We start from the raw sequence: 27,886 nt of genomic DNA, 5'->3' as shown, positions 1-27,886 counted from the left end.
GGTGTGCTATGAAGATCAATCTAGTTTGTTAGAGGATATTGCTGTGGGAACAATTTTTTTAAAGGTACAGGTAAGTATTTATGGTTAATTAAAAATATTAACATACTTTGTTGCTGTTGTGTTTTTATTTCATTTAACCCTTTGTGGTACTATGTATGTATTTTTTTCCTCTTGTTCCGACTTTGCGCCTTAACATACCCTGCAAATTTGGTATTTCTAGCCCCTACGAGGGCTTTGCTATTAACCGCTAAAATCGGCGGCTATTAACTGCAATGTTATGCGGAAAATCCGCATTACCGATATGCGGTAATTTTATGATGATCAGAAGATTCAAAATGAACAAGCCAATCAGAAAATGCAGAAATTTACACCTAAATCCACATTATTTGTAACCACTGATTCATTTTCATGAGTGCTGCGCAAGTTGAGCTGCAGAGAATAAAGCACAGGATTATTAATCCTTCCAATGGGGAAAAAAATATATACCGTATATACTCGCGTATAAGCCAAGGTACCCACTTTTCCCTCAGAAACCAGGGAGAAGTGATTGACTCATGTATAAGCCCCACTCCCCAGTACAGCCCCTCCACAGTAGCCAGATGTGCCCCCAGTATAAGTCGGCCCCCCTCCCCATAGCCAGATGTGTTCCAAGGATGATACAGCTGTGTCTCAAAACACCACTAGATGACATCATAGATACGAGACACATTGATTGCCACACAGGAAGAACGCATGATCATTGCACCGCTGACCCCTGCTTGCACGCTCTGCTCCACAAGCCAGGGGACACAGGTAGTCCTGAGCAGCGCACTCTGCACACCATGCTGCAGGGGATGGGGGACACAGCAGGGAGTCAGGGGACACAGGTAGTCCTGAGCAACGCACTCTGCACACCATGCTGCAGGGGATGGGGAACACAGCAGGGAGTCAGGGGACACAGGTAGTCTTGAGCAGCGCACTCTGCACACCATGTTGCAGGGGATGGGGGGGGCACGGACACAGCAGGGAGACAGCTAACAAGAGCAGGATCACTAGTGCGCAATCAGTAATCACTAGTGCGCTGCCAGTAACACAACCTGCTCCACCATCCGTTCTGCTCCACTGACTCGCATATAAGCCGAGGGGGTAACTTTTCAGCACATAATTTGTGCTTAAAAATTTTGCTTATACGTGAGTATATAAGGTTGTATATGTATAATATTAAGTAGCACAAGCAAGTTCCAAGCAGGAGTAGCATTATATGTACACGTTTATCTCATCATGTCTGTGTCACTTCAGGTGTGCATTAAGATTTTGTAGTTTATGTATTTTCTCTTATGTCACGGGTAGTAAAAGTGACATTGGACAGCGATTCTTCTGTATAAGCCCCTCGTGTTGTTTGGTTGAGTTTGTACTGATGTAGGACTTGTTCTTGGTGTTTGTTACATTCCACGTTTGAATCAATCATGGCCCTTTCTATAGGGGGAGACAGGTGAATAGACAAAGACGGACCATCCTCATATCGAGCCTTCGTTCTTTCATTTCTCACATGGTCACTGCAAAGAGGCGCGGGTAATTTATCACCCAGCAATTCCTTATCGACAGCTCCCCTGGAAACATGATTGACAGCAGAAATGAAGGACGCAGGAAAACAAAATTAAAAAACCAAGTGAGAGTGGAGAAGGAATGAACTTGTGGGGAAAACTGGCTCCTCCAAAACATTGTCACAGATTGGTTTATATCTGCCTGTCTTTTTGCCTGACTGTTCTGCCTGGATACTGAGTCTGACCTCATCTATCTGCTGCCTGCACCGACCTCTGCCTGGATACTGACCTCATCTATCTGCTGCCTGCACCAACCTTTGCCTGGATACTGGACTCGTCTGTCTGTTGCCTGCACTGACCTCTGTCTGGATACTGACCTCATCTGTCTGCTGCCTGCACTGACCTCTGTCTGCATTCTGACCTCATCTATTTGCTGCCTGCACTGACCTCTGCCTGGATACTGACCCCATCTATGTGTTGCCTCCACCAACCTCTGCCTGGATACTGACCTCATCTATCTGCTGCCTGCACTGACCTCTGCCTAGATACTGAACCCATCTATCTGCTGCCTGCACCGACCTCTGCCTGGATACTGACCTCATCTATCTTCTGCCTGCACTGACCTCTGTCTACATACTGACCTCATCTATCTGCTGCCTGCACTGACCTCTGCCTGCATACTGACCTCTTCTGTGTGCCTGCACTGACCTCTGCCTGGATAATGATCGCATACGTTTGCTTCCTGTGCTGACCTCTGCCTGGTTAATGACCGCGTATGTTTGCTGCCTGTGCTGACCTCTGCCTGGTTAATGACCGCGTATGTTTGCTGCCTGTGCTGACCTCTTAATTTGCTCTGATGTACACGTGTATGACAGTTTGACACTCCACTTATGCACCTGCCTGACGCACTTTCCAGCAGGGTTTAGTAATGGCAGCCATATGCAGCTATCCTGCCTATCCAGGCATAGCCATCTTCCTCCCTGTGGCGCCCCCTACAGGAAGCAGACTATATCTTCCCAGTGAAGCTGCTGCTCTTCCACGAATGTCAGCAACCCTATTCATCCATGTGCAGAAGCCCCTTATTCTCGTTTGGGCAATATGGGGCGTGTCTGGTGTTCATACAGGTTACAGACAACAATATTTTGGTCCTTTTTCAAGAAAGATGAATAATTCTTACCTAATTGCTGTTGGATCCCCCTTTGTAAGCTCGTCCTTGGTGTCTTTGTTTCTCTCCTTCTCCTATTGTGGTTATAGGATTATTTGTCTGAGCCAGATTTCTATTATAAAGCTGTATCATGGCTTGGAATGCCCTGCGGACCTTCGCATTGCTTGCGTGTGCGTCCGACCTACCGCCCTTGGATTTGCTCACCCAGCGCTCGGCCGGCATGTTCCGCAGCCTGTTACAAAGAAAATAACACCCCATTGTCCGAGAAGCTTGAAGAAAGAAAACGCGCAGTTGTTGTTTGTTTCTGTACGTAAGGAAAGCACTCTCTCTCGTGTGTACAAAGCAATGCTACAAAACGGGAACAGTGGAGTCATTTCAAATTGATTAGACTCTTTTACAACAGGCAAAGCAATTTTCCTCTGCACTTTACATCCTGCTGCGTTTCGCAGTCTTGGCGCTGGCAAAGTACGCTTTCATTTTGCAGCAACAGTCATTTGGTTCTGAATTCTTTTCTTTTAAAGGGATCCTGAGCCCCAGAATAGGAGCAGAATTACAGTAATGTGCAGGGCCTTTTGCGACACTCACATGCGTGTAGCATTCCCAGTCCATGAAAGCAGAGGCTGCAAATTGTGCGTAATTTAGTTAGCGAGCGGAGTACAAGTAAATGTCTGATGTAATCAATTTTAAGAGGGTTCACATTGTCTTCTGCAATTTTCCTCATTATCCTTCCCAATGCGGAGGCCTTCTTTCTGTTCCTGGAAGATGTAACGCTCCATCCTTTCTGATAAGTTACAATTCTGGAGGTAGCTGATGGATTATCTGAACGCTTATCCTGCATGCTTGCCCCTGGTATATGCCCCTGTGCCCCGCCCATCGCATTGGGAGCCACATGCCGCCTTAACCATTTTGCAGCCAATTTTTAGCGGTTTGCAAGTGCTCCAGGGTAATTTATTTTAGCACTTTTTTTTTTTTGTATTTCTTCTTTAGTAATTTTTCCTAGTTTCTAATTAGTACTGCTGTAACGTGTAGTTCTGGCCACTTTTCACAAAGGGGCGGTGTGAGACAATAGCCAGGGCTGTGGAGGCGGTACAAAAATCTTCTGACTCCGACTCCTCAGTTTATTAACCCTCCTGGCGGTATAAAAAATTTTGCCAGGAGGCAGCGCAGCAGTTTTTTTTTTTTTTTTCCTTACATCATGTAGCGAGCCCAGGGCTCGCTACATGATAGCCGCTGCTCAGCGGCATCACCCCGCCCGCTTCGATCGCCTTCGGCGATCTCCGATCAGGAAATCCCGTTCGAAGAACGGGATTTCCTGGAGGGCTTCCCCCGTCACCATGGCGACAGGGCGGGATGACGTCACTGACGTTGGGACGTCATTGGGAGTCCCGAACCACCCCTCAGCGCTGCCTGGCACTGATTGGCCAGGCAGCGCACGGGGTCTGGGGGGGGGGGCGCGGCACGACGGATAGCGGCGATCGAGCGCGGGGCGGCGGCGATCGGTGTGCTGACGCAGCTAGCAAAGTGCTAGCTGCGTGCAGCAAAAAAAAATTAAACAAATCGGTCCAGCAGGGCCGGAGAAAAACTCCTGCGCGGCTTACCCCGAACTACGTTCGGGGTTACCGCCAAGGAGGTTAAACCACCGACTCCAACCCCGACTCCAGGTACCCAAAATGGCTCCGACTACTCGACTCCGACTCCTTAGTCTAATACTTACCAGGGCTGTGGAGTAGGTACAAAAATCATCCGACTCAGACTCCCAACTCCTCAGTTTATGAAACCACTGACTCCAGGTACCTCTGACTCCACAGTCCTGACAGTAGCGGAAAACTTCTGTTTTCAGTTTCTATATTTTCTGCTTGGAGAGAGAGAGATCAAAGCATTCCAAGAGTGTACAGCACAATGAGTTGTGCCGACTGAGGTCAACACACCCCAAGTACAGTACTGTATATCTGAAATAAGAAGCTAGAAAGTCCTACTCAGCCAGTAGTTATTTCCCGAAGACTGTTGAGCCGTGGTTCGGAGACCAATCTTTCTGTATCATATCCAGTTATGATTGGACAATTTTACCACTACGCAGTATGAGGGCTGGCAGATTTTGAATACTATGAAGAGTTTGTGTAGGGAAGCTCTCAGACTGCACAGAGGTGGTAAAATTGGCTAGTCATTGGTCAATGGCCAATCAAAAAGTGGAAGCACCCTAAGGGCTTGCAAAGTCTAAGGAGCTGGCAATCATTTTGTATCTTGAGAGCCACAAAGGTCTAGAGAGTGGCCAATCATTTTGTATCTAAGGGCCGCCATTGCTAGGAAGCTGCAGATTATTTTGTATCGAAGAGCTGCTAAATTTTAGGGACCTGCCAGTTATTTTGTATCTAAAGGCTCGTACACACGTCCTAACAACCGGCCCAACTGTCATCTAAACTTGGTCTGTTGGAATACAGTTGGGTGTGTGTAGGGCTGGCAAACCACATGACGACCAACTGATAACAGGTTGTTTGCAAGATCCAACTGGTAGTTTAACCTGCCCAACTATCATGCAGGTTGGAACGTGTGTACAAGTCTTTAGAACAACTTTTGTTGCTTTTGAATGCGGACATGTTGTGCAGTTTGTTGTTTAGCTTGCATGCATAGTATTTGAGTGAGTTGGTTGCTTAGTTGGTTGGCGTATGTGTATGTACTCGGCATGTAAATAACTTGTTGAGCGGTTGGTCATTTTGCATTGTTGGTCGTACATTATGTTGGATGTGTGTATGAGCCTTAATGGACTTACGATGTCAAAATAGTGAAAAAAGTGAAATACCTTTTCAGATTCTTGATCTACGGAGGACGCCATCCATGCCCTCCATTCATTCTGCCTTGCCCCCGCCCCACTGTAATAGCCCCCCCGGTCGGGTCCCGACCCCTCCGAACGGGATATCATTCCCCCCTCAATATGGCCGCCAAATATTGGTGCGGCTGTGCAGTTATAGGGCCTCCTCCCGTCACATCATGAATCCATGTCGTACATCGGGCGCATCGGAAGGAGGCCCTAGAGCTGCGCAGCCGAAATCGTGTCTATGCGGACTGCACAGCCGCTGCAATATGTGACTGCCATATTGAGGGGGAAATTATAACCCAACCCGTTCAGAGGGGTCGGGACCCAAACGGGGTGGGGGGGGGGGGCTATTAAAACGGGAGCCATGGCGGAATGAATGGAGGGCGTGGATGGCGTCCTTCGTAGATCAAGGATATGAAAAAGGTATTTAACTTTTTTCACTATTATTACATCGTAAGTCCTTTAAGGGCCACCATCGCTAAGGAGTTGCCAGTTATTTTGTATCCAAGGGCTACCAAAGTCTAGGGAGCTGCCAGTTATTTTGTATCCAAGGGCTACCAAAGTCTAGGGAGCTGCCAGTTATTTTGTATCCAAGGGCTACCAAAGTCTAGGGAGCTGCCAGTTATTTTGTATCCAAGGGCTACCAAAGTCTAGGGAGCTGCCAGTTATTTTGTATCCAAGGGCTACCAAAGTCTAGGGAGCTGCCAGTTATTTTGTATCCAAGGGCTACCAAAGTCTAGGGAGCTGCCAGTTATTTTGTATCCAAGGGCTACCAAAGTCTAGGGAGTTGTCAGCAGAACTTGCCCAAGCACCAGAACTGGTCCTTCCAATCAAGCCATTGTGGAATAATGGTGCAGATGCGATGCTCAATCCACAGGGCCGGTTTAAGCAACAATGGGGCCCCAGGGCAAAATAAACCTGGGGGCCCCCCCCAACATATACCCCGGAACAAAAATCGGCATTAGGGGACCTTTTTTGCAGCTGGTATAGTCAGGGTGTGAAGTCCCAATCGGTCGGAGCTCCACATTCTGGCTATTCCAGCCTGCATGGGGGACAAGGGGTTAAAAAGTTTCAGGAGGGGGGACCCCACATAATTAAAAAAAAAAAAAAAATTCCCACACTCTAAACATAAAAAAAAAAAAATTGGGAAAATAGGAAAAAATGCCAGGGATCTTCATACAGCCATATTGAGGCTGTATAGCGATCCCTGGCCAAAGCACTGCGGCTGCGTATAGACCCCCTGGAAACCCCGTAAGGAAATGTATTGCTCTTTCTTTTGATACATGTAAAATGACACTACCGTTAGGTACTAAAAGTGACATTTACCGCATTTAAAAGTATACTTTTTTCCTTCGAAACTTTAAAATCGATTTTCTCAAAAACTATAAGGTCTTTTTGAAAAATTGTTTTTTCTTCTTATTCCTAATGATCTCCTTAACATATCCTGTAAATTTAGGGTTTCTAGCATTTAAGGTGGATTTGCTATTAACCATTAAAGTTGGCAGGTTTTTAATTGTGTATTTTTTTTTTCCTTTGAAACTTTAAAATCGATTTTCTCAAAAACTATAAGGCCGATTTGAAAATTTTTTTTTTCCCTCTTGTAGCCACTGGGGGCCCCTACAAGCTCTGGGGCCCTGGGGCAGCTGCCTCCTTTGCCTTAATGGTAGCGCCGGCCCTATCAATCCGATGCTCTTTTTGATTTCTGTTTCCCGTAATTTGCTTCACTAATGCAATTTGTAAGAATAAGAAGGAAGAAACCGCAGAGTATATTAACATACCGTGACCCAAATAGTTTCGCTCTCCACAATGGCCTATTTTCAAATCTCTCATTATTGAGCACATTCATTAAAATGATAAGTAAATATCATGTAATTTTGTAATTAGATGCTTGAATGCGGCGTCGCCATCTGTACCCGGAGCCTAAAGCGCTGGTTTGTGTTTCTTTCTTAGTCTTAAGAAGAGATAAAGGATGGTTGGTAGCGGCTGCGAATGTTGTGCCGGCATGAAGTTTACAAGTTTACTTCTCATCCTCATAACTGGCCTTCTGCGCCTCCCTGCAGCGGATATTTCCCCTGACTGGCTGCAGGATCTCACCTTCCTCATCCAAAGCTGTATCCATGTGAAAAACAAAAGCAGTCTTTTCAAAGATTAGCTTTACTCTACACACCTTAAAGAGAACCCGAGGTGTGTTTAAAGAATGTTATCTGCATACAGAGGCTGGATCTGCCTATACTGCCCAGCCTCTGTTGCTATCCCAAACCCCACTAAGGTCCCCCTGCACTCTGCAATCCCTCATAAATCACAGCCGTGCTGTGAGGCTGTGTTTACATCTGTAGTGTCAGTCTCAGCTGCTCCCCCCGCCTCCTGCATAGCTCCGGTCCCTGCCCCCGTCCCTTCCCTTCAATCAGCAGGGAGGGAAAGGATGCAGGCGGGGACTGGAGTTCTGCAGGAGGCGGGGAGAGCAGCAGACTGACACTATAGAGATAAACACAGCCAGCTCTGACAAGCTGTTTGTCAGCAGCGTGGCTGTGATTTATGAGGGATTGCAGAGTGCAGGGGGACCTTAGGGGGGTTTGGGACAGCAACAGAGGCTGGGCTGTATAGGCAGATCCAGCCTCTGTATGCATATAATATTCTTCAAACCCACCTCGGGTTCTCCTTAAAGAAAATAATGCTGTAAAAAAGAGCTTCATTTTTACAATAATTATGTATAAATTATTTAATCAGTGTTTGCCTATCTTTCCACTCCCTGATTTACATTCTGACATTTATCACATGGTGACATTTTTACTGCCAGCAGGTGATGTCAGTGGAAGGAGATGCTGCTCGCTTTTTTTGGCAGTTGGAAACAGCTGTAAACAGCTATTTCCCACAATGCAATGAGGTTCACAGACAGGAAACTGCCAGGACCATGGTCCTCATAGTTTCCTGTGGGAGGGGTTTCACCACAATTATGTATACATTATTTAATCAGAGTTTGCCTATTGTAAAATCTTTCCTCTCCCTGATTTACATTCTGACATTTACAACATTTTTACTGCTGGCAGGTGATGTCAGTGGAAGGAGATGCTGCTTGTTTTTTTTTGGCAGTTGGAAACAGCTGTAAACAACTGTTATTTCCCACAATGCAACAAGGCTCCCACAGTGTGATGTCAGAACCATGGTCCTGACATCACACTATGGGAGGGGTTTCACCACAATATCAGCCATACAGCGCCCCCTGATGGTCTGTTTGTGAAAAGGAATAGATTTCTCCTGAGAAAGGGGGTATCAGCTACTGATTGGGATGAAGTTCAATTCTTGGTTACGGTTTCCCTTTATAGCAGCAGGGACAGCCGTACTATCCCAGGGGAAAAAAACACATATATAAGTAGATACATACTTGCATAAAATATGTATTGTACTGTCCACGTTTTGATCTCAGTGAATTTTATACAGCAAATAAAGAGAATTCAGTTTCAGGCATTTTCATTCCCTCTGACTGAAGCCATTCCTGATGTCATTTCCTCCCTTGCTTTTTTTTTTTTCCTCTCAAAAACTGCACTGTCCTATCTAACTTGCTTTGTAAACATGTGAGCCCTGCATAGATCGTATTTCAGCAGCTTCTGCAGATGGGTGAGGTGTATTTCCCTTGTCAGCCTCATGTCACACTGAACCGCCCTCAGCCAATCAGTGAGGAGCAGGAAGGTGGGAGGGGTGATGAGAAGCTTCCGTCTCATCGGCAATCTACCAAATAGAGCCAGGCTGACTGAGATAAGATTTATTACAGCAGAAACATTTCTGATTAGATTGGAATGTTTGCAGTGCAGAGTCAGGTTGTAAACCGCATAACAGACACAGAGCAGTGGGTAAAGGGAATTTTATTTTTGGGCTGACAAAAAGTGGAGCTGAACTCTTGCACAGGATAGAAGAAAAATACATAGAAATGCACCCTGTACGTATTTGGAGAGTTTAGCCTAATTGCCCCTCATCTGTGACTAATCACAACTGTAATTTGATCTCTCAGTTCTGTCAGCTGACTGCCTTGGCAGAAATGCTAATTTCTAAACACATGATGTTACCAATATGTCTGCTTCCATGAAAGCAGGAAGTAGACACAATTGATATTTATTGCAGGATGTGTATCAGCTGTAACAAAGATATGTTTCTCTTTAAATGTTATTATGATGTTGCTTATCATTTAGCGCAGAGAAGAAGTTCTGAGCTCAGGTCCATTTTAAAGAGGCACTGTAGTGAAAATAACATAAACGTAATAAAATTGCATTTTTATTTATTTATTTTACAATGTTCGCTTATAAATGATAGTCAGCGTTTACCCATCGTAAAATCTTTCCTCTCCCTGATTTGCTTTTGAAATGTGTGTTTGTCTTTTTTTTTTACCAAGAATTCTCTGGACCAGAGAAGAGAGACACTTAAAGAGGAACTCCAGTGAAAATAATGTAATGAACAAAAGTGCTCCATTTTTACAATAATTATGTATAAATGATTTAGTCAGTGTTTGCCCATTGTAAAAGCTTTCCTTTCCCTGATTTACATTCTGACATTTACCACATGGTGACATTTTTACTGCTGGCAGGTGATGTCAGTGGTAGTAGCTGCTGTTGGCTCTTTTGGTAGTTGGAAACCGCTGTAAACAGCTATTTCCCACAATGCAATGAGGTTCACAGACAGGAAACTGTCAGGACCCTGATCCTGACATCACACTGTGGGAGGGGTTTCACCACAATATCAGCCATACAGAGCCCCTATGGTGATCTATCTGAGAAAAGGAAAAGATTTCTCATGGGAAAGGGGGGCATCCGCTACTGATTGGGATGAAGTTCAATTCTTGGTTACGGTTTCTCTGTAAGGACCTTAAAGAGGAACTCCAGTGAAAATAATGTAATAAAAAAAAGTGCTTCATTTTTACAATAATTATGTATAAATGATTTAGTCAGTGTTTGCCTATTGTAAAATCTTTCCTCTCCCCGATTTACATTCTGACATGTATTACATGGTGACATTGTTACTGTGGGCATGTTATGTAGCTGTTTCTAGCTGCTCTGGCTGTTACAGACAGCTTTAAACAGCCATTTCCTGTCTGTGAACATTGTTACATTGTGGCAGTTTGCCCATAGTAACGCGGTATTCAGAGCCTCTTGTGGGAGGGGTTTCAGCACAAAATCAGTCACACAGCGCCCCCGATGGTCTGTTTGTGAAAATCATTCTATTTCTCATGTAAAAGGGGGTATCGGCTACTGATTGGGATAAAGTTCAATTCTTGGTTGGAGTTTCTCTTTAAGTGGTTAAATAAAATGTATATAACCTATAAATATGAAATACATTTTTTCCTACTCCGAAAGGGGTGTTTTTATAAAGGGGGAGAAGATTTTTGTAAAGCAACTCCCAGTTCTCATGTGGGGGTCCCAGGCTTTTTTAGACATCCAATTCCCTGGGGAATACTATATTGCAGGGGGAGCAAGGGGTTAAAAGTGTTTGGGGGGGGATAGGGAACCCCATTCTGTTTGTTTTAGTTTTTTGTTTTTTAAGCTTTAAAGGGCCACTATCACAAAAAAAAGTAGGCACTTAAAATCTGACAGAAACAACAGGTTTTGGGCCACTCCATTTCCTCATGGGGGATTCTCAGCGTTTTCTTTGTTTTCAACAGCATTTCCTGAACCGCAGTTACTAAGTCTAACTGACAAAATTGTGTGCAAGTGAGTAGGGAGGCTGGCTGATATGTTACTATTTTGTCAGTTGCACTGCTGCTCAGGAAATGTTGTTTAAAACACAGAAAACCCTGAGAATCGCCCATGAGGAGATGGACTGTCCCAAAACCTGTCGCTTCTGTTTGATTTTAACTGCCTACTTTTATCGCAATAGTGGTCCTTCAATTTACTGCCAGAAGCAGAGATTATTTGGGCTATATGTTGTTTATATGTATTTGAAGTTTCTTAAAGGGAACCTGAAGTGAGTAAAAGTATTCTAAATGAACACATGACGTAGCTGCAAATGAACATTACATACTTACCTCATTGTCAGTTCCTCTCAGAAGCTCACCATTTTCTTCTAACAATGATTCCTTTCAGTTCTGACAAGATTTTGTCAGTTATACATCAGTTGCTGTCAGTTACAACTGAAAGGACAACGGATATGCAAGGTAATGTCCATCTTTCCCTATGGCTCAAATGGGCTATGTTAGTGTAACTGTGTGCTGACCAGGAAGCTGTTATGGGGTAATGGCCATTTTCAAAATGGAGGACAGAGAAATACATTGATCACAGTGGACAAACAGGACGCAGGAGAGGAGAAAGAGATTGAGGAGTAGACTACACAGGAGGTAAGTATGACCTGTGTATGTTTATTTGACTTTTCATTTTCAGTTCAGGTTTGTTTTAATTTGCTGTATATATTTTTCTCATGTGCCTAAAACTTTTTCCCGGCACGTAAGAAGCTTTACGATGTCTAAGTTGGTGTTGGAGGGGTGTTATTTCTTGTTTTCCCCAATATACAGTAGCCGAGATTACAGGGGAACATCAGGCATGAAGGTGGCGTCTGGGAGCGCTGCTGTTGGACGTAATAACTTAATAACCACCCTGACATATTCATGTGACATTTCAGGGCTGAAGGTTTGCTTTGGCAATGTTCGGTACGGAATACTTGCCCGGCATCACATAGCAGCTTCTACAAGACGAAATGACGACTTTGTTGTAATGCAGGAATGCTGAGAGATAATTGCACATTAGGAGTGCGCTGACAGCTTTCACTAAATGGATTTTGCTACAAAATTACCATCTCAGAATTTGCACAGCTTTGCGGCACCACAGATTCTGCAATACAGTTCAGGAGGTTTCATTCTTCTCTCAGTGCTGTATAATAATGAGGGTTAGATTGTGAGCTCCTCTGGGGACAGTCAGTGACATGACTATGTACTCTGTAATGTGCTGCAGAAGATGTCAGTGCTATATAAATACATAATAATAATATGGTAGGACATTAGACTATGACTATGGTAGGATTAGAGTGTGAGCTCCTCTGAGGACAGTCAGTGACATGACTATGTACTCTGTAATGTGCTGCAGAAGATGTAAGTGCTATATAAATACATAATAATAATATGATAGGACATTACACTATGACTATGGTAGGATTAGAGTGTGAGCTCCTCTGAGGACAGTCAGTGACATGACTATGTACTCTGTAAAGTGCTGCAGAAGATGTCAGTGCTATCTAAACACATAATAATATTATGGTAGGACATTAGACTATGACTATGGTAGGATTAGTGTGTGAGCCCCTCTGAGGACAGTCAGTGACATGACTATGTACTCTGTAACGTGCTGCAGAAGATGTCAGTGCTATATAAATACATAATAATAATATGGTAGGACATTAGACTATGACTATGGTAGGATTAGAGTGTGAGCTCCTCTGAGGACAGTCAGTGACATGGCTATGTACTCTGTACAGTGCTGCAGGAGATGTCAGTGCTATATAAATACATAATAATAATATGGTAGGACATTAGGCTATGACTATGGTAGGATTAGAGTGTGAGCTCCTCTGAGGACAGTCAGTGACATGACTATGTACTCTGTAATGTGCTGCAGAAGGTGTCAGTGCTATATAAATACATAATGATAATATGGTAGGACATTACACTATGACTATGGTAGGATTAGATTGTGAGCTCCTCTGAGGACAGCCAGTGACATGACTATGTATTCTTTAATGTGCTGCAGAAGATGCCAGTGCTATATAAATACATAATAATAATATGGTAGGACAGTACACTATGACTATGGTAGGATTAGATTGTGAGCTCCTCTGAGGACAGCCAGTGACATGACTATGTATTCTTTAATGTGCTGCAGAAGATGCCAGTGCTATATAAATACATAATAATAATATGGTAGGACATTACACTATGACTATGGTAGGATTAGATTGTGAGCTCCTCTGAGGACAGTCAGTGACATGACTATGTACTCTGTGATGTGCTGCAGGAGATATCGCTGCGATATTGTCAGGGTCATGCGGCAATGATCTCACCTGGTCTGGGGGTCTTTGAGCTATCCTCCGTGCAGCCTGGCCGGATTGCTGCGGGGGAATCGGAGCGCCGTGGTTTGCCGCGGGTTGCACTTCCGGGTCGGGCTCTGGGCGGAAGCATCTGTATGTGCGCATGCGTCCCTGGCGATGGTTTGGTCTCTGTTGCCAGGAGACGCGTGCGGAAGTGGGCGGAAGCGGCGTCTGGTATGTTGTACGCGTGCGCGGCGGCAAGCGTACGTGATGACGCATGCGTGGCGCCAAATCCAATCCCAGAGCCGGCCCCCCTGCAGTATAAAAGGCAGCTGCTCACAGCACTCTGCGCTGATCTGTCTGTCAGCTAGTGTGTCTGTTCGCCAGTCCTGCTGTTATATTCCTGATCCTCCTGTTGCTGACCCGGATTGTCCTGACTACTCTTGATCTCCACTCCTCTGGTTTGACCTCGGCTTGTTTCTGGACCTCCCTGTCTGCTGCCAGCCCCGACCCGGATTGTTACCCGTCTTGACCCTGTGCTGCCTGCCTCTGACCCGGATTGCCTAAACACTCTGACCCTGTGCTGCCTGCCTCTGACCCGGATTGTCTAAACACTCTGAACCTGTGCTGCCTGCCTCTGACCCGGATTGCCTAAACGTGCTGAACTTGTGCCGCCTGCCTCTGACCCGGATTGTGTAACTACTACATTCTCCTGTTATCTGCCGCTCAGAGACATTTCAAGACTCACCTCCACACCGGAGTGTCCCCTGTTCTCCTACCCACTGTTAGGGAATTCTGGAGTGCAACCTGGTGAACAATAGGCAGCTGAAAGTCCATCGTCCCTTGCGGGGCGCTCTGGTGAACACCCGTGGGCACTTAGACTCTGCACTCTAAGGGTTCTCTCACCTCAGTGGAGTGGTCAACAGAGCACCACCGTAACAGATATAAATACATACTAATATGGTAGGACATGAGACTGACTATGGTAGGATTAGATTGTGACCCCCTCTGAGGACAGTCAGTGACATGACTATGTACTCTGTAATGTGCTGCAGGAGATGTCACTGCTATATAAATACATAATAATAATATGGTAGGACATTATGCTATGACTATGGTAGGATTACAGTGTGAGCTCCTCTGAGGACAGTCAGTGACATGACTATGTACTCTGTACAGTGCTGCAGAAGATGTCAGTGCTATATAAATACATAATAATAATATGGTAGGGCATTAGACTATGACTATGGTAGGGATTAGATTGTGAGCTCCTCTGAGGACAGTCAGTGACATGACTATGTACTCTGTAATGTGCTGCAGGAGATGTCACTGCTATATAAATACATAATAATAATATGGTAGGACATTAGACTATGACTATGGTAGGATTAGATTGTGACCCCCTCTGAGGACAGTTAGTGACATGGCTATGTACTCTGTAATGTGCTGCAGGAGATGTCAGTGCTATATAAATACATAATAATAATATGGTAGGACATTAGACTATGACTATGGTAGGATTAGATTGTGAGCTCCTCTGAGGACAGTCAGTGACATGACTATGTACTCTGTAATGTGCAGCAGAGAATGTCAGTGCTATATAAAAACATAATAATATGGTAGGACATTAGACTATGACTATGGTAGGATTAGATTATCACCTCTGAGGACAGTCAGTGACATGACTATGTACTCTGTACAGTGCTGCAGAAGATGTCAGTGCTATATAAATACAGAATAATAATAATAATATGGTAGGACATTCGACTATGACTATGGTAGGATTAGATTATCACCTCTGAGGACAGTCAGTGACATGACTATGTACTCTGTTGAGTGCTGCCATTGGAAACCCTGATTTCACACCCTTTACCGTTCAGATTAACACATGCAATGGCCTCAATTCACTAAGCTTATATCCTGTCTTTAATAACGTTTCTAGAGTTATCACCATGGTAATAAGGCATGTAGTATTCAGGAAACATTTTACCTCAGGCAAACCTCAAGTTACCTCTTCTGTCTTTAAGTTTAAGGTGAGATCTCTAAAGTTAACTCTTCAATCCTTAAAATAACTCAAGAATTCTAAAGCTATAGACAGGCTGTTAATTAACTGCGTTTGAAAATAACTACAGAGGAGGTAACTTAACTACAGTGGAGGTAACTTAACTACAGTGGAGGTAACTTAACTACAGAGGAGGTAACTTAACTACAGAGGAGGTAACGTGAGGAATAAAGAGATAAGATAGCTCTCTCACTGTGTGGTGGCAATTTTTCTCTTGTCTTATTATCTCCAGCATGATCTTAGTGAATTGAGGCAATGCTGGAGATAGTGAATTGAGGCAATGCTGGAGATAAGGAAAGCGAAAACTTGCCACCACACAGTGAGAGAGTTATCTTATCTCTCCATTCTTTAAGTTACCTCCTCTGTAGTTATTTTCAGAATTCTGGAGTTATTTTAAGGATTGAAGAGTTAACTTTAGAGATCGCACCTTAACTTAAAGACAGAAGAGGTAACTTTAGGTTTGCATGAGGTAAAATGTTTCCTGAATACTACATGCCTTGCCACCATGGTGATAACTCTAGGAATGTTATTAAAGACAGGAGATAAGCTTAGTGAATTGAGGCCATTGGCCTCAATTCACTAAGATCATGCTGGAGATAAGGCAAGAGAAAACTTACCTCCACACAGTGAGAGAGTTATCTTATCTCTTCATTCCTTAAGTTACCTCCTCTGTAGTTAATTTACCTCCTCTGTAGTTATTTTCACACGCGGTTAATAAACAGCCGGTCTTTAACTCTGGAGTTATTTTAAGGATTGAAGAGTTAACTTAAAGACATAAGTTAACTGTAGGTTTGCCTGAGGTAAAATGTTTCCTGAATACTACATGCCTTATCACCATGGTAACAACTCTAGAAACGTTATTAAAGACAGGAGATAAGCTTAGTGAATTGAGGCCTTTGTCTGGTTGGAATAAATAGGCGGAAGCAACTCTATATTTAATTTCTCAAGTGTTTTCCCCCTCCTCTGGAATCTCCTGCCACAACACACCCGTCACTCTCCAACCTTTGATATCTTTAAATGTGCCCTTGATACTTGCGGTTTCCGACAAGCATGCTTGTACGCTCTACATTAGGCCATTCCCTCTTTGACCTATGGCCACGTTGCACTATTGTATACTTATCCCACCTCTTGTACCCCTGCGCTGTGCCTGCGCAGTACAATCCTGATGACGTCGACTGGACCAAGTGACCCACGCAGCGGAACGCACAAGAAGCCGACCTGGCGAGGACGACTTCTGCAGCCGAGGACACCAGGAGCCACCGGAGCTGCGGTGAGGGCACAAGGTGGCTTCCAGGGGCTGGAGGAAGCCCCAGGTAAGTGGATTTTGTTTTTTGTTTTTTTATCTGCCTAGACCTTCCCTTTAAGGGCTCTGCCCCTGACACAGGAGACCAGGGTTCGAATCTCAGCTCTTCCTGTTCAGTAAGCCAGCACCTATTCAGTAAGAGAAATTGGGCTAGACTTCCCAACACTGCTATTGCCTATAGAGCGTCCCTCTAGCTCTGATGCTTTGAGTCCGGCAGGAGAAAAGCACCATATAAATGTTCTGTGCCTTGTCTAAAACTAGAGGAAAGATTACAAGGGTTTAGAAAGTTTCCAGCCTGGTTGTACGCATGGCACTGATCTAATGTAGGTCATGAATGATAGTTGTTTGATGTTGGACCTCCCGAGTGTTCTACCTTCATCACACCAGGTCTGGGCCACCAACCCTTCATGATGGAGAAGTGACTTTTGTCCCGGTGACACGAATAAAGACATTGCCGCTGTTAGAAAGCAGAGCTCTCATTTTCCGGAGAAGCCTCTCTGCTAGTTTCGCCATTAATGGCCGCCGTCTTTTGTTCATTATTGACCAAGCGCTCGGAGCTGCTGCTTTGTTTCCCCGCAGCATTTCCTGGAGATGAAAGGACTATCATTTAGGGAAGACAGAGTAAAAATGCTTGATTGAGGGCCGGCTGGCGGAGCTAGCGACAGCTTAAAAAGACTTCCAGTGCAAAATAAAGCCCTTCAGAATCTTCTAATGGCAGGTGTGTTAAATTGCGTCTCCTGCCAATTTCTCTAACTGTAGCTTTTCACAGAGGGGAGACGTGTTTATATCACCTGTTCTTCTTCTTCTCCTTCTTCTTGTCTGGCTTCTGTTTGGGCAGGTTTCTTATGACTTGCTTCACTAGTAACCGTGCCCGTACATCTCTTAACTTAGAGGGCTAACGACCATCTGATTGGATAATTATCAAATCGGATGAAAATCGGTGCTGCTAAGAGCATGCCCTATGAACGATGCAATCAATTTCATGCAGAAATAGGTCACATGTATCGATAGGACATGCTGCAAGTCGGGCCAACATGGTCAATCGGGTGCGAGGCAGTAACAGCAAGCGATATCCCGATAAGTGATGAAACACCCGGCGCTGTTCCCCCTAATGTTTGTGTGCCTCGCCCACCAATCAGTGCCTCATCCATCTTCCAGTATCTCCTCCTCCTCTATTTGCACCCTACGCCACCGTCGTATGGTGCGTGGCGCCTTTGCAACATCATGTGCGCTAAACACCAGCCGTGTGTGAAGCGCCAATGGAAAAGGAAGAGCTGAAAGACCGGCACGGCGCAGTGGCTGACACCGGACAGGTAATGTATACATTCACACATGGGGGCACATTTATACCCTGGGGGAAGCCAACAGACGTGGCCAATTCCTTTGAGATTACATGCTGAAATTGATGGGGAATCGGCCTGTGGTGTATGGGAAGCCGACAGATCTCTCCCCGATCAGATTTGAATCTGCCTATCATCACTAGATGTATGGGCACCTTAACAGTGGCTACGAGACTGGGAAGTGAGATAGTGCCAAAGAGAACAATAACAAATGGCACTACAGGCAGCAAGACCCCTACAGCACCACTATTGCAAATAATGTTAAATGCATGCAAACACATAATATACACAAATAATAATAATAATAATAAACACATACATATAGAAACGACTGTCGCTTTCAGTAGGTAGTAAATATCTGACATGTTTTGGACTAGTCCATATCTTCATAGGAGAGTCTCAAAGTTTTCTTTAACTTCAATAGCACTTACTGAATGGCAGTTTCTTAGTTTAACTGCCAAAATAATGTCCCAACAGGTAGGGAGTCTGAGCAACATCTTAGTATGCACTTTTGTAAATAATAAAGGTAATACTGAGAATCAACTATGAGGATATGGACTAATCCAAAACCTGTCAGATGTTTGCATGGATTCCTCATTTTATTGTCTCCATCCCTCTAGATTGTGAGCTCACAAGAACAGGCTCCTCCTCCTAGTGTCTCCACCCCACTACCCTCTAGATTATAAACTCACAAGGGTGAGCTCCTCCCCCTAGTGTTTCCAGTTTCTGTTGCACTTTATCAAATAAACATGTTTCAACCAACACATCCACTATGTGTGTATTTCTATTTGTGTTGCTGGATGTATTGATTGTACAGAGCTCTGAACATCTCATGTATCCTTACTATTGTCTGTTTTATACCATGTACAGCGCTACGGAAGATGTTAGTGCTATACAAATAAATACAATTATAATCCGTGGGCATTCTGTCATGTCTGACATGCATGGGTCCACTTTAAAGTGCAATAAAACTCCAACATAACATTCAATAAAAATGTGCTTTCCTAATTTTTATTACCCATACAGTTACCATATTTGCTTTTGTACATAAGTAATAGTATCTGTCTACAAATGACGACAAATTCCAAAGTACAGTTTATCTGCTCTGAAAGCTGTCATTACATTTTATTGCATAGTTGCTGTATTTACAAATTAAAGTCCATCTAGTGATCACGTCTCAGCTGCCCACTTACTAGAAGCAAAGTGCTTTCTGCACTTTACTAATGTTTACTAAATGTATCTGACAAAGGATGTAAACAAAAGATAATCCCTTTTTTCGGATGCAGCCAGAAGCTGCCTACTGAAGCAAGGAGATTTCCACTGAAGAACAAAGTGCTGTGTTTAACTGTTTGAACGCTGTTGTGCTACATTTTTGTGGTAGTAGATTTTATGCTGTAAATATTCTTTTAGAGCAAATAGGAAATGCTGAGTTTCATATCATTTTAATGATCTGTTTCCCGTAGTGTGTCCACATTGAGCATTTATCCTCTCGTAGTAAGCAGCGTCTGGTGCTAGCGGGAGATTACTGACATGATCAGATCTCTATCGCATGGCCTCGTGTGTCCGCTCAGCCAGGACCGGATTTAGCGTCAGTCCAGTTAGAATGTGGCCGTGATAGGATGTTCTATTGTAAGGCGGTTAAATTAGCATTCTAGCAGCTTGGCTTCCAGCAGAGTATTTGGCAGCCAATGTACACAGGAGTAACAGAGGTGAATACATTTGTTTTAATTAACAGCTAACAGTAAAGAGCCCTCTAATCGATGTACACAGTGGTGACATAGTGCGGTGGAGGTTCTGTCAGCACATGGTGCACAATGGGCAGCAGGAGGCAGTCACGCTGGCCGTTCCTTGGTCACGCTACAGACACAACCATCGCCTTTCACTTCACAGCTGCTTCCCTGAGTCTCTGCCAGGCAAAGGTGTGAAGAACATGTGTAGATTGGGAAAAGCACGATAAGCGGTTTCCAAGAATATTGCAAATACAGACACTTCATTCGTGGGTGTGCAGTTTGTTAAATAATCAAGAGGTGTCCCTGGGGGTGTCTGCTTTGCCACTGACTTCTAGCTGTAGGTGGTGCTGAGAGGTACATGTCACAGCTGGTTTCAGGGCCGGGCAGAGGCGAGAGAGGCTCCAGCCTCAGGGCGCAGTGTAGGAGGTGGCACAGGGCGGGGCCAGGCAGAGGCGAGAGAGGCTCTAGCCTCAGGGCGCAGTGTAGGAGGGGGTGCAGGGCGGGGCCGGGCAGAGGCGAGAGAGGCTCCAGCCTCAGGGCTCAGTGTAGGAGGGGGTGCAGGACTCACTTAGCTTGAAGAGGTGTGTGGGGGGGGGGGGGTCTTGGCACCCTAAAAAAGTACAGGAGACAAAAACAGGAGCTCAATAGTGCAGAATGTTTTGTAAACAAAAATAGCTGTTTAAAGAATGTTCTACTCACAAAGGCGGGTTGCAGAGTGAACCAAACTCCACTCAGGATGGCCCTAACGGACCAGGTTGCGGTCGCTCTTCTTGGTAAAAGCTGACAGGTGTCCAGTGTAGTCGAGACCACTTGTGGTTACAGACGCTGTTGGGGGTATGAAAGCACAAATGTGGGAAAGAGGCGGCATGGTGCAAATAAAACTATTAAAACAGATAAAATTGAGAAAAGGAGGTTGCTTAGCTCAGTAACGAGATCTTTGTGTAAACAAAGAAATTTTATTTGCACAGGCTACGCATTTTGCGGGTCTGAGCACGCTTCATCAGGCTAATAACCGTGCCAAATAGAAAAAAAACAGACTGGCATAGGGAGCCTCTGAGGCTATTTGGCACTGTTATTGGCCTGATGAAGCCGGCTCAGACCTACGAAATGCATTGCCTGCGAGTACGAGCCTTAAAGCGACCAGAAAGCACATTTAATCCGGCAAAGAGCCGATCTGTCGGTGCTGGATAACTGTGTGTATGTGTACTTTTGGCTGGAAATTATTCTCTTTTATCACATATAATTGGTGGTAAACGTAAATAACAATTAAGCACAAAGGTATTGGTATGTGGACACCTATAGAGTCTAGTATATTCAGCGAGATTCTGCAAATAACTCGTCCGTCCATGAAATTAATTTGCAACAAAAGGCTCTTTGTTCCCCAGACGCAGAACAAGGTATGTTTCTGATATTTCTTTCTTTTCTCTTTTCCTTCCCATTGTAGATATAATGGTCCGAACCTCGTGCTGAAATACATCAAAGAGAAAGGTCGCCTAGTGAATCTAGCCGTGGACGAACGCAGCTCTCCATATTATGCGCTGCGTGATCGCCAGGGCAACGCCATCGGGGTCACGGCGTGTGATATAGACGGAGATGGACGAGAGGAGATTTATTTCTTGAACACGAACAATGCCTTCTCAGGTAAGAAGAATTCTGCTTTATTGGTAACTCGTGATGAGTAATTGGGCTCTACATCCTGGAGTGAGTTTCTTTTAGCTTGTTTGCTGCGTTTTGTTTTCAGAATGTGTGGTTTTTATATTTTTTAAGGTCCGTGTAGGTTGGCTGACAGTCGTCTCCCTAGGGGTTTGTGACATGTTGCTGGGACACGTTCTGGAGGCTGGAACGCGTAACAAACAATAGAGTTGGACTGAGAGCAAATGACACCAAATACTGTTTATTTTCGTGAATGCTGACAGCTCGCCATGTCACTCTGCCGACCGTGCTACTGCGACAAGCCTCTGGGGGCTGTCACATAATAGGCGATATGTCGCTAACTTGGTATAACTTTTGTCAAAATTCACTCCTAGTCGTCTGTGAGGCCACTTTGCAAAGAAAGTGAGGTGTTTGGAAGGATAACTATTCTTTTCATTTGGTAGCAGCTTAAAATGGGACATTTACACCTTAAAGCGGATCCGAGATGAAAAACTAACTATAACAAGTAACTTGTCTAAATATCTTATCTAACGTTTAGATAGTTTACACAGAAAATCTAGCTGCAAACAGATTTAATAGAAAATGATTATTTCTTCCTGTGATACAATGACCGCAGCCATGTTGTTTGTAAACATTACACAGAGGCAGACTTATCTGCATCTTGAGCAAAAAAAAACCTAATCTCCCCTCCTCCTCCCTCCTCCCCTCTGCCTCTGAAATCTCTGGCTAGTAATACCTCCCCCTCCTCCTGCCCAGACTGAGCTCCCATGAGCCCTTGCTACTGTCTGAAAGTGCCTTGGCTCTCTGAAAACCTGTGGGCGTGGCTTGTTTAGGTTATAGGGAATTAGAGTATTAAAACAAAAACAAAAAAGTATTTGGCTTGAGGAATGCCCTATAAACAATAGGAAAAGGAACACAATTATGCAATGAGTAAAAGTTCATCTCGGATCCACTTTAAAGAGACACTAAAGCGAAAAGCAAATTATGATATAATGAATTGGTTGTCTAGTACGGATAATTACCAGAACATTAGTAGCAAAGAAAATATTCTACTATTTTTATTTTCAGTTATATAGTGTTTTTTATAACATTGCATCATTCTCTAATATTTGCAGTTTACACACTACTCCGCATTCTAAATGATTTTACAGAGCAGGCCAGTGAACTATTGAACTGTCCTCTGGAGAGAAAAAGAAAATACATTGACAGTAGAGATAACAAGCTTCAGAAGACAGAGCTCTCGGTCTGAAAGTCGTGGAGCTCAATGGCTCTTTTGCATAGATAACAACTGGAGTTTCTTAACTCTTCCTGTACTGGACTCATATCTGTGCTAATAATGTTCTATTTCGTAGCTGTACTACACATACAAATCATTATATCATTTTTTTTTTTCTTTTACTTAGAATCGGTTAGGACTGTGGAGTCATTTGAAAGCGGGTGTCTGAGTTGAAGCATTTTCCAAATAATAACCAAATAATAATGATCATTTTGTGATTTTTCACACAGTTGCTTAGTGACCTCTTTATTACCAGTTTATGATTCAGGAACGGTTCCCACTAGAGCAGATGCGTTCCATCCACTTGCAGCAATTTCACCGTTCGCTCTGCGTCCGATTCGATCACGTTTCCTGCATCGATCAAGTCCGGCTGAACACATTACTGCTTACCTGCCCTGCCGCCGCTCGGACCATCTGTATTCCGCTGGGAGGCCGGCAGGAGCACGGGGCTCTTCTGCTGGAAAACTGATCAGTTTGACACGGATCTGATCTGGATCTAGGGCACATTCCGCTCTGTTCCGCGTCTGCACGTCGATCGCGTTGGTATGTATGCGTCGGCTGCTCACCTGTGTCGCCGCCATTGCTCCTCCTGCTGCTGGTCTCACCGCTTTGTCCCTTCCACAGCCTGGAGGCCAGCAAAGACATGAGGCTCTCCAGAGGTTGCATTCGGCCAATTCTTCCTAGCAACAGGGAGAATTTTCATTGGTCCACCATAAACCAATGAGAATTCTTCCCATTGCTCTTTTGCAGCCCATTGGAGATCTCCATGCTTCTGCCGACCACCGGGCTGTGTACGGGGACTGAGCGGTAGCGATTGAGACTGGGCCAAGCAGACGCGTCAACTAGCCTTGTGAGAACAGACACTGTACGTTCTTATAGGCTTACATTGCATACATTGCATATACCAGCCTTTCTCAACCTTCTTACCCTGGAGGAACCCTGCAAATAACTTTTGGATCTCAAGGAACCCCTGCAAACAATGTTTTGATCCCGAGGAACCCCTGCATGTATGTTTGAGGAGGCGTGGTCATTAAAAGTAGGCAGTTTATTTTACTACCCCCTATTATACTGTCACTCATTATACTGGCTCCTTATCCTAGTGCTTTTTATTGTGTTCATTATTATTCTGTCCCCCAATTTAGAACTTCTTTTTTACAGTACCCCCTATTATAATGAGCTCTATTATACTTTCCCTACGACGGGGCAAAATGCCAGGGAAACCCCTGCAGAGTACTTAAAGAACCCTGGTTGAGAAAGCCTGGCATACACGGTCCAGGAAATTGTGCAGGGTTCGGACTCTGCGGATAAGCAGATCCTATTTTTAACATCCTGCACTAAGCCGAGATTTAAAAAAGTCCCCAATGGGAAAGTTTGAAGCGGCCCTAAAAGAGATATTTTGGTTTATTTTGATGTTTTCTGAGCCAGTTGTGGCAGATATAGCCTGCAGGTGTAATCTGATATAGCGAAGACATATGGCTGAAGAGTAAAATGATACAAGAAAACCTCCTATTATCCGGTATCAACAGGGATCAGCTGATGCCAAATAAGTGTAGTTTCTCGATGTTTTAAGTGTACCTGAGATGAAAAACATCTCAGGTTACCATACTTACCTGGGGTTTCCTTAAGCCCCTTTGAGGCCACTCTGTCCTTTGCCATCTCCCCAGGTGGCTCCTGTCCCCTGCGGTAGCCTGGCCGAGTCACACTTCAACGCACATGCGCAGCCTGGCCAGCGCTCCCCATCCCGCTCCCGGAATGCACATGCATGGCGAAGTGTGACTTGGCCAGCCTTTCAGACTGTCCAGCCCCCCGGAAGCACCCGAGGAGATGGCAAGGGGCAAGTGGCCTCAAGGGGGCTTAAGGAAGCCTCATATAAGAATGGTATCTGAGATGGCTTTCATCTCTGGTTCACTTTAAGAGTAGATGTTAAAAAAAAAAAATGCCTATCTAAAAAACAGTGCTACACTCCACACTGTATACTTACCATAAACTCTGTATTAATGTTGAAATATATAAACCAATATAATTTGGAAAATCGGAAATACTCTGTAGTATTGGACTTATCAGAGGATGTGGTGATCTACCCACAAAAATCTGAAATCCACGGAAATTTCAGACCAATCAGAAAAATACTCGCTGGTATCCAAGCCTTGGGATTGGTCTATAATTACCACAGTGATCTGATTTTCGCAGAACAATTCAGCATTCTCCAATTGGTCCAGTGCTTCTGAGTCGGGAGTACAATTAGAGTAACTATTCAGAGGTTTCGGAAAGTCGGAAATCTGATAACCGTCGTTATGCCACGGTATCGGTAATTGGCATTTTCAGTAATTAGCATTTCTGCATACTTGAAAATTGGCATTTCAAAACATTCCTTATGCACCAGCCTTATAGCTGGGGTAGTTAACAAGTTACATGACACGGGGTGTACTACTACCCTGCTCACCTCGGGAAATGTAAGAGGGATACTACCCTTGCATGTCCAAGATGTGGTCAGATAGGAGCGGACTTCTTTCATGTCTTGTGGCAATGTCCTCAGCTGCTGCCCTTTTGGTCGTAAGTGCAAATCTGGACACAGAAAATGTTTCCTAATCCTACCCTACCAACTGGACCTAGAAATTACTGTATTTTTGAACTAGAAGACTCACTTTTTCACCCCCAAAAGTGGGGGGAAGAAGTCACTGCATCTTATAGTCCAAATGCCGGGAGTTCCTGACTTGTGAGGGCCTGCCGATATGAACCTCCAACCCATCGCAATGTCGGGGACTCCCTGTACTGTGCCCATGCAGAGAAGGTCACAGGGGGACAAACAGGGGACACAAAGGGGCATAGAGGCAGACACATGGGGACACAGGAGGACACAAGGGGACAGAGAGTGGACACATGGAGACACGAGATCAGGGAGCAGTAGGTACAAAGGGGGCATAAACAACAAAATACCCTTCACCATGGATGCACCAAGTTTAGTATACATTTTTCCCCCTAGTTTTTGTCTTCTAAGCCTGGGTGCGTCTTATGGTCAGGAGCGTCTTATAGTCCGAAAAATACGGTATTTATTGGGCGTAATTACTGATGCAGTGAAAGTGGAGGCAAAACGCGTTTTATTTAGAAATCTAGCTTTTTACGCTATTAAGGTAATAGTGCTGAGATGGAAGCATGGTTACCACCCTACGGTACAAGACTGGGAATCCTGCATTAAACAAGAGCTACCGATTCTTAAACAGGTCAATGACTATAGAAAAATACTGAAGACATTTGATTAAAGTTTGGTCCAAATGGCTTGATCTGCGGGACATTTCTTTGGACTAACGGCTTGAAATAAATTGCTCATCTGATGTCATGTACTTTTATCTTGATACTGTTAATGGGGGACTGGACCCCACTCTGCGAAGACCCTAATTCTGTATAAGTTGTATGTTGTGCTAAATGTACGTATATTATGCATTGGCCAGTTGTTCAATGCTGTTGTAATTTTTATGATAAAACTCAAATGTTGACTTTAGGCTGGTTTCACAGTGGGACGTTAAAGTCCCACGTTACAGCAGCCAGTAACGCAGCCTAACTCACAGCACTGTAAAATCAATGTGCTGTTCACAGTGCCCACGTTACGTTACATTGTAACGCAGCACGTTTAAACAAAGTGCTGCATGCTGTAGTTATACTGGGCTAAGCCACGTTAAACTGCTTGCACATGCTCAGTAATGTTGGAGGAGGAGGTCTCCCCTCCTCGGTGGCCAGCCACATGGCTAATTAATATTCACTGCACTGCAAAGACTTGTAGTAGGACTGTAGTGTTGTCCGGATCATGAACGAATCGTTCATTTGATCCGGATCTTTTTTGTGAGTCGAATCATCCGGATCATCACAATGAAAGATTTGGTTCACAATGGATGTCTGTCTGGAAGAAACAGGAACATACAGAATGTACAGTGCAGGGAAAGTCCTGTCCTGCTAGTCATTTCACCCCCAGTCTGCTTCCCTAGTAAAATGATTCAAATGATTCGGTTTAAAGATCCGGATCTTTTAAATGATCCAATTCAAATGATCCGAATCCTTAAAAAGATCCAGACTTCCTATCACTAACCTGGAGTGGCTGCTTTGAGAGCTGCATAACGCAGCTTAATCTGGCGTCCGACTTCAACACCACCATAAGTTGCGTTAGGGGCACGTTATGCGACCATAATGTCCTGGTGTGTAAGTAGCCTTAACCAGTTCACCCCCAAGGGTTTTTATCCTAACGGACCAGAGCAATTTTCAGTTGTCAGCGCTCCTCCCTTTTATTCCCTAATAACTTTATTACTACTTATCACAAGAAAATGATCTATACCTCGTTTTTTTCGCCACCAATTAGGCTTTCTGTGGATAGTACATTTTGCTAAGAATTTTTTTATTCTAAATGCATTTTAATGAGAAAAACAGAAAAAAAATAAAAAAAATCATTATTTCTCAGTGTTCAGCCTTTATAGTTTTAAAATTAAACATTCTCCTGTGGATAAAACAAACACGTTTTATTTGCCCAGTGGTCCCGATAATTAAACCGTTTAGATTATGTCCCTACCACAATGTATGGCGACAGTATATTATTTTGAAATATAAGTGGTTATTTTTCTGTTTGTTCTGGCCATAATTACAAGCCCCTATGTAATAAATTAAAATTAATTTTCCCCCATAAAATATAGAATAAAAAAAGCTGAGTCCCTAAGGCAACTATTTTTTTTTTTTTTTAAGCTGATTTTTTTTTTTACAAGTGTTTTTTTTGGGGGGGAGGGTTGGAAGTGTAATTTTATTAATGATGTGTATATACTTGAAAATGTATGTATTTTGTAGATGTAATATACTTTTTGGCCACAAGATGGCGCTAGTGAACACTCATAGGACGTGTTCACTTTTTTTTTTTTTTTTTACACACTTTATTAAACTGTTACATTTCCTGTTTATGTGAATGGACGTAGCCGCTGTTCGCGGTCACATCCATTCACTCCAGGCACTGCGATTGGGTAGAGGACTGTTCAGTCCTCTTCCCCAAT

At 44.0% G+C, this 27,886-nt stretch overlaps 1 protein-coding gene across 4 annotated transcripts in view; it reads left to right on the top strand.

The window, feature by feature from the left end:
* Positions 1-27,886, top strand: part of CRTAC1 (cartilage acidic protein 1) — an 899,879-nt gene that overhangs the window by 282,437 nt on the left and 589,556 nt on the right. For all 4 annotated transcript variants that reach the window (XM_068257816.1, XM_068257817.1, XM_068257818.1 and 1 more), the window contains exon 3: positions 21,378-21,574. In XM_068257816.1, the coding sequence (XP_068113917.1) occupies positions 21,378-21,574 (197 nt within the window). The remainder of the gene's footprint in view (positions 1-21,377; positions 21,575-27,886) is intronic.

This window comes from Hyperolius riggenbachi, chromosome 10 (assembly GCF_040937935.1).
Source record: "Hyperolius riggenbachi isolate aHypRig1 chromosome 10, aHypRig1.pri, whole genome shotgun sequence".
NCBI classification, from domain to species: Eukaryota; Metazoa; Chordata; class Amphibia; order Anura; family Hyperoliidae; genus Hyperolius; species Hyperolius riggenbachi.
The sequence above is the reverse complement of the archived record's forward strand: the minus strand, read 5'-3'. Positions and strand labels throughout refer to the sequence as shown.